The sequence below is a fragment of the Penaeus vannamei genome, chromosome 25, assembly GCF_042767895.1.
Source record: "Penaeus vannamei isolate JL-2024 chromosome 25, ASM4276789v1, whole genome shotgun sequence".
NCBI classification, from domain to species: domain Eukaryota; kingdom Metazoa; phylum Arthropoda; class Malacostraca; order Decapoda; family Penaeidae; genus Penaeus; species Penaeus vannamei.
The window spans coordinates 32,536,010-32,543,509 of record NC_091573.1 but is presented as its reverse complement, the minus strand read 5'-3'; the positions used below and the strand labels follow the sequence as shown (position 1 = coordinate 32,543,509).

The following is a 7,500-nucleotide window of genomic DNA, read 5'->3' as shown; positions in this document are numbered from 1 at the left end:
GTAATCCTCTGACGGCCGTGCAGGATATTTTCACGGGTCTGAAGGCTCTGCGTGTCCTGTGAGTGTTTTCTTTCTTTCTTTCTTTCTTTCTTTTTCTTTCTCCTTTTTTTATGGGTGGGTGGGTGGTGTTGGTGGGCGATGATGGGGTTCTTGTATTTCTGTTTTTGTGCAGTTTTGGTGATGGTGTTTTTGTTCAGTTTTTGTGGTGGTGTTTTTGTCTTTGTCTTTGTCTCTGTTCTTTTTTTCCTTTTCTCTTTTTTTTCTCTCTGTCTGTCTCTCAGGCTCTCTCTGTCTGTCTCTGGTTCTCCCTCTGTCTCTGTCCTCTCTGTTTCTGTCCTCTCTCTCTCTCTCTCTCTCTCTCTCTCTCTCTCTCTCTCTCTCTCTCTCTCTCTCTCTCTCTCTCTCTCTCTCTCTCTCTCTCTCTCTCTCCATCTATTTAATTGTCTTCACTTATAAACTCTCCATTTTGTTATTAATAGATTTTCAATCTAAGATCGCGATGAACTTTAAATTCCATTTGATTTCTTTAAATAAATCATTTTTGTTAGAATTGTTGATGAATCTTATACATTTATGGTCAAGAAACCGAAAGTAAATAATAAAAGACTGGGGAATCGAACCCCTCGGAAGCAGGTGTTTAACTCATTAAGCCATTGTGAATATTTACTAATTTGCTATTCGGAGTTAATAACGTGCAGTTCTTGCAATTCATCATTTTTTGTTTATTTGGGTTTGTTAAAATGTAATTAGAAAATGTTTGGTCTTTAGTTTGGAGGAGAGAGAGAGAGAGAGAGACAGACAGACAGACAGAGACAGAGACAGAGACAAAGACGTGAAAGAAATGAAATAAGAAAAGAATTGAAGCTCAGAAGGAACACGAGACAAAGAGGGAGAGAGAGAGAGAGACAGCTATGTTATTAAATATTACTTTCTTTGGAACATGATCTGAAGTAAACATAAGGAAACTACTCGAGTACCGCTTGTCAAATTAAAAAGATACATACGTTGTTATGGTTTATGAAAGAAAGCCTTGCTGAGAAATACTCGTACGATACAAGCTGATATGTCAATATTTTTGTTCGTGTGAGGCTTTTTGGCAGTTAAGGAGTATTAGAGTATAGATTTTTTTTTTCTGTCTGAATATAAACTCTCTCTCTCTCTCTCTCTCTCTCTCTTTCTCTCTCTCTCTCTCTCTCTCTCTCTCTCTCTCTCTCTCTCTCTCTCTCTCTCTCTCTCTCTCTCTCTCTCTCTCCCTCCCTCCCTCCCTCCCTCATCCTTTCCCTCTCCTTCCCTCATCCTTTCCCTCTCCCTCCCTCCCTCCCTCATCCTCTCCCTCTCCCTCTCCCTCCCTCCCTCATCCTCTCTCTCTCCCTGCCATCCCCCATCCCACCCTCCCATCCCCTCTCCCTCTCCTTCCCCCCCTTCCTCCCTTTCCCTCCCTCCCATTCTCTTTCCCTCCCTCTCTTTAATTCCCATTATCCCATTCTAAAACAAAAATTAACACCGGACAGGAATCTGATGGACCTCGACCTCAAGGATATCGACGAGCGACACTTCTTGGAAATGGACAAACTGAAACTAGCGTGAGTAGTGGTGTTCGTGTGGGCGTGCGGGCGTGTGGGCGTGTGGGCGGGCGTGAAATAAAACTGGAAAAATAATATCCGTAGATTTTAAAAAAGTGTTGGCTGGTCTATATCCCTGACTATTCCTTGATTTTTATTGTTGTTATCGTTTGTTTCTGTTTGCTATCATTATTGTTGGTATTATTGTTATGATTATTGTTTTTGTTGTTCCTTATATCATTTTTTTTTTTTTGAAGTTGCTGTTGTTGTTATGATTACTTGGATTATTATTATTACTATTATTGTTATTATTATTATGATTTTTTTGGTATTATCATCATTACTATTATCATCATTATTATCATTATTACCCTTTGTACTTTTCTTATTATTACTAGTTACTATTATTCTTATTCTTATTATATATTTGTTTCACTTTTTATTTTTGTTGGCGGGAGTAACACTATCTTCCGCATCTTTTTATTAAAGTTCAAGATTTTACAAATAATTTATGTTCTCCAGGTATTTCAAAACCTTTCGGTACTGCAGTTATGTGCCGCGTGTACTACAGTGTCTCCCCAGTACAGACGGTAAGGGTGTTTTGAAGGAAAAAGGTGCTATACCACTATTACGATAATTGGCTTTTGAATGAAATGGTGTTAAATGAATCTCTTCTTTCCTTTGTGGTGAAATTTTGAAATTGAAATAATGTTGTTGTTTTTTTTCAATTTCGTTTGCGGTGAGATTTTAGATTTGAAATATTATTTTATTAATTTCCTTTGCGGTGAGAATAATTTAGAATTGAAACACTGCTTTATTAATTTCCTGATGACAAGTTTTTATGAATGAAAATAGTGTTCAGATTTTCTCTAGGAAGATTTATAAAGAAAATGCTGCTATATTCTTTATTTTCTTTCCGATTATCATAATGAAAATGTTACTTCACTGTTTTTTGTTTTTGTTTTTTCTTTTTTTACAAAAATAGTTTCTCAAGAATGAAACTTTTCGTTGTCACTTTTTTTTTTTTTTTTACCATACTTCCCCAGGCGTCTCCAACGGGCGTGACATGATGGGCTGGGTCGTCCTCCGCGTGGGCGTGTGGGTCGTCGCCGCCCTCACCCTCGCCGGCAACCTAGCTGTGATCGGGTGTCGTGCCATTTCCAAGGAAGACAACAAGATCCTGAAGCTCTTTATCAAAAATCTGGCAGGTGAGTGGAAGATTGGGGAAGGGAGGGGGGAGGGTGCGGGAAGGGGGGGGGAGGGGTGGTGGGGGTGGTGAGGGAGGAAGTGGGAAGAGGGGGAAGGGGGAGGGAAGGGTGAGGAGGGGGAGATGGGGGAGGGGGAGGAAGGGGTGGCGGGGGAGTTAGAAGGGAAGAGGGTGGAGGGTGAGGTAGGAGGGAGAGGAGGGAGTGGGAAGAAGGAGGAGGGAGAGATGGGAAGGAGGAAACGAAGAGAGAGTGAATAAACAAATGAGAGAAGTACAGAAGAGAAAATTGGAGGAAGAAGGATAGAGAAGAGATAGGTGGAGTGGGACAGATAATAGTGTGAAATGTAACTAATGTGAGAGCAAAAGCGAGAGGGAAACAGAGAGACAAAAAGAGAAGGAAGGGGAGAGAGAAAGGAATAGGATGAGGAAGAAGGCGAGGGATATGGAGAAAGAGCGAGACGAGAGAGAGAGAAAAAAAAAGAAAAGGAGAAGGACGAGGGACGAGGGACGAGAGAGAGAGAGTAAAAGAGAAAGAGAGGGACGAGAGAGAAGGAGAGAAAGAAGAGAGAGAGAGTAAAAAAGAAAGAGAGGGACGAAAGATAAAGAAAAAGAATAGTGAAAATCGAGAGAGAGAAAGAAAGAGAGAATGCGAAGAATATCAGATAATATGGGATGGTCATAATGATACTTATAAGGGAGTTACTGATGACAACTGTAATCCCGATTGTTCTAAAAATAATAAGAGTAAAAATAGCATCTCCAGAAACTATCATAACCAAATTATTTGAACTTCATATCACTATAATATTTTTTCATTTCTTATACTAGCATCATTACATCATCACCATCATCATTATAAGCATTAGCGTGTGCATGGTGAATAGCACTGGCTGTAGCGATCATTATCATCATTATTATCTTTATGGTGATGATGACCATACTGATGATAATGATAATGATGATAGTAATGATGATGATGATAATAAAGATGATTATAATGATAATTATAATGAAAATGCCAATAATGATAATGGTAAGGGTGATGATGATACTATCATTGTTATTATTTTCATTATCATTATTACTACTACCACTTACGACTACTACTACGATCAGCATTATTAGCTTAATCACTTTTATCATTATTATTATTGTTATTGTTATAAGCAATAATGCTGTTTTTATTATCATCATTATTATCATGATCATTGTTGTTATTATTATTACTATATTACTACTATCATCATTATTGTTTGTATTGTTATCTTTTCGCTATTGATAGTATTATTATTATTATTATTATTATCATTATATCATTACCATTATTGTTATCATTATTATTATCATCATTATGATCACTCCTGTTATCACTATTGTTATCATCGTTATTATTATTATTGTTGTTGTTATCTTTATTGTTATTAATATCATTATTATTATTATTATCATTACTATTATCATCATTATTATTATTATTATTACTATTACTATTATCATTATTATCATTATCATCATTATTAATATTACCACAACTCACCATCTCCCTCTCGCCCCGCCCGCGCAGCCGCCGACCTCCTGATGGGCGTGTACCTCGTGATCCTGGGCGTGGAGGACCTCAAGACGCGGGGTACCTATCAGGCGGAGGCGCTGGCGTGGGCGTCCTCCTACACCTGCACCTTCACGGGAATCCTTGGACTCGTGTCTTCGGAGGTGAGTGAGGGAGGGAGGGGGTGGGTGGGTGGGTGGGTGAGGGAGGGTGAGTGGGAGGGAGGAGGGAAGGGAATGGGGAAGGAGTATAAAAAAATCCTAGTTCTTCCTTAAAAAGTCTCCAAACACACACAGACACACACACACACACACACACACACACACACACACACACACACACACACACACACACACACACACACACACACACACACACACACAAATCCTAACTTAAAAATCACTTTAAAAATTCCTTATTCTTCCTTTGAAAAGTCTCCAAAAACACACACAAATCTCAACTTACAAATCACTTTAAATAAACTTCTCAACTTAAAAGATAAATAAATAAAACAAAAATCCTTCTTTAAAAAAAATCTCCAAACACACACACAAACACACACACACATACACACACACACACACACACACACACACACACACACACACACACACACACACACACACACAAAAAAAAAAAAAAAAATCTTTAAAAAATTCTTTTAAAAAATCTTGTTCTTTCTCCACCCACCAGACGTCTGTGTTCATCCTCACCTTCATGTCTCTGGAACGGTATTTGTTCATCAGGCAGCCTCTCGAAGCCCGCACGTTGTCGGAGAGATCTGCCAGAGTCTGTCTGTTCTTCATATGGTTGACGTCGATATTCTTGGCTGTTTTTCCCGGTAAGATTAGTCATTACTTCTCTCTTTGTCTATATCTGTTTCTGGTTTATTCTGTTTGTCTCTGTCTCTGTCTGTGTTTCTGTCTATCTGTCTGTTTGTCTGGCTCTCTCTCTCTCTCTCTCTCTCTCTCTCTCTCTCTCTCTCTCTCTCTCTCTCTCTCTCTCTCTCTCTCTCTCTCTCTCTCCCTCTCTCTCTGCCTCTCCCTCTCTCTCTCTCTCTCTTTATCATTATCATTATCGAAATATAACATATCATAAATTACCAAATTATCCGTCTTAAAATATTTCCTCTTATTCGCAAATAAACACATATTTCCCTTACCGATAGACAAAGTACTACCTTATCGCTACCTTTTTTTCGATACCACTAAAAATTCTCTCTTTCTCTCTCCCTCCCTCGCTCCTCCTCTCCCTTCCCCCTCTCACTTTCCCTCCATCCATCCCATTCTCTCTCTCTCTCTCCCCCTCTCTTCCTCCCTCCCTACCTCCCCCTCCCTCCCTCCCTCCCTCCCACTCCCTCTCTACCCCCACCCCTCTCTCTCCCTCTCCCTCTCTCTCCCAACAGCAATATGGATCAAAAGTTTCTACGAGAGCGGTGCTATGTGTATTCCTCTCCACGTGACAGAACCCTACCTCGCGGGTTGGCAGTATTCGGCCTTCATCTTCCTCGGGATCAACACCCTCAGGTAGGATAGGTTCGTCTTGGTGTCCTCGAGAAAGGTAGGGAAGGTCTAGAATCGCTGGGGAATATTGGTGTTGATTTATATGGTTTGTGATGTGACGGGTGTGTGGGGAGGTGAGGGGGGGATTGGTATAGGTGTGTCTTGTATCGTAATTTTGTTTTTTTTTTCTCTCTCTCTCTCTCTCTCTTCCTCCTCCTGTATTACAACTCCTGGATTTTAATCTCCCCCAATTTTTCCCTTCTTTCTCTGTACTTGATCCACCTCCCCTTCCGGTTCTCTTTTTCCTCCTCTTTCTCCTTCTTCCCCTTTTCCTCCTCCATCTCCTCTTCCTCCTCCTCCTCCTCTATCTCCTCTTCCTCATCCACCACTCCCTCTTCCACCTCCACCACCACCTCCATCTCCCCCTCCCCCCTTCTCCCTTCCCCATCCCCCTCCTCCTCCTCCTCCCTTCCCCACCACTACCTCCCCTCTTCCCTCTCTCTCTCCCCCACCCCCTCCCCTCTCTTCCCCCTCTCTCTCTCCCCCACAGCATGACCGTGATCCTGGGCGCCTACGCCGGCCTCTTCTTCAACATCATGGTGACCCGGACCTCGACACCTCTCTCGGGCGGCGAGTCCAAGTTCGCTCTCCGCTTCTTCTTCATCGTCGTCACCAACTGCGTGTGCTGGCTGCCTATCGCGTGCGTGAAGGCGGCGGCGCTGGCTAATATCGAGGTTCATTGTGAGTAGAAGGGGGTTGGGTGGGAAGGTGGGTGGGGTGGGTGGGGTGGGTGGGGTGGGTGGGTGGGGTGGGTGGGGTGGGGGGGTGAGGAGGGATGAAGAAATGGGAGAGAGAGAGATGGAGTAGGAAATGAAAATTGAGAATTTGAGGAAATAAGGGAGAAAGTATGGAACTTTGGGTTGGTGGGAAATGAAAAGTGGGAATTAGAAAAATGAAAGAAAATGAAAGGAAAGCATAGAAGTTAGAGTTTGTGGGAAATGAAAATTGGGAAATTGAAAAATAAAAGACAGTGAAAGGGAAGTATGGAAGTTAGAGTTTGTGGGAAATGAAAATTGAGAAATTGAAAGATAAATGAAAGTATGGAAGGGTTGTCGTCTTTTAATGTTTTTATGTTTGTTTGTTTGTTTTACTGTTTATTCTTTTGTACTTTTTTATTTTGATCTGAGAAGTATTTCGTCATTTACTACAATGAGATCTAGGATGTTTATTTTTACACTAAACTTAAAACGATACTTGACAGATACTTATTTTTTACTTTTTTTCTTTAATGTTGATATGTGAGCCTAAAAATTTAGACGCGTGAAAGTACAAATATATCTACTAATAAGAAATCACAAGCCACACATTCTACAAGTTCAATTCAGTTATTATTGTAGAACGATAGAGTGACTCCAGTCTAGTGAAGGTGACTACAAGACGAGACAGAAATCACAACCACACCAGGCAATACAACATAGAATACGCATATCCCATCCTGACCAGACACTGCAACATAGATTACAAAAAGAAGATAAGATTAAAAAAAAAAAAAAAAAAAAAAAAACTCATTATCCAAACCTTCCTTACAACATTTTTACAACAATTTAAGAAAAAAAAAAAGAATAATAAGCCCCTCATTATCTAAACATTCCTTTCTTTCTCATAACACTATTACAGCCATAA

At 40.5% G+C, this 7,500-nt stretch overlaps 1 protein-coding gene and 1 long non-coding RNA gene across 2 annotated transcripts in view; both read left to right on the top strand.

Annotated features, from left to right (window-relative positions):
• The window catches only part of LOC138866354 (uncharacterized), a 10,870-nt gene extending 9,285 nt beyond the window's left edge, over nt 1–1,585 (top strand). The window contains exons 3-4 of the long non-coding RNA XR_011399565.1: nt 1–58; nt 1,512–1,585. The exon at nt 1–58 is cut by the window's left edge and continues 11 nt beyond it. This is a non-coding gene — a long non-coding RNA (uncharacterized lncRNA). The remainder of the gene's footprint in view (nt 59–1,511) is intronic.
• A 505-nt stretch (nt 1,586–2,090) lies between these two features.
• The window catches only part of LOC138866420 (relaxin receptor 1-like), a 7,552-nt gene continuing 2,142 nt past the window's right edge, over nt 2,091–7,500 (top strand). The window contains exons 1-6 of the mRNA XM_070138965.1: nt 2,091–2,152; nt 2,609–2,770; nt 4,334–4,479; nt 5,009–5,156; nt 5,721–5,841; nt 6,368–6,558. Coding sequence (XP_069995066.1) covers nt 2,629–2,770; nt 4,334–4,479; nt 5,009–5,156; nt 5,721–5,841; nt 6,368–6,558 — 748 coding nt within the window. The 5' untranslated portion in view covers nt 2,091–2,152; nt 2,609–2,628. The remainder of the gene's footprint in view (nt 2,153–2,608; nt 2,771–4,333; nt 4,480–5,008; nt 5,157–5,720; nt 5,842–6,367; nt 6,559–7,500) is intronic.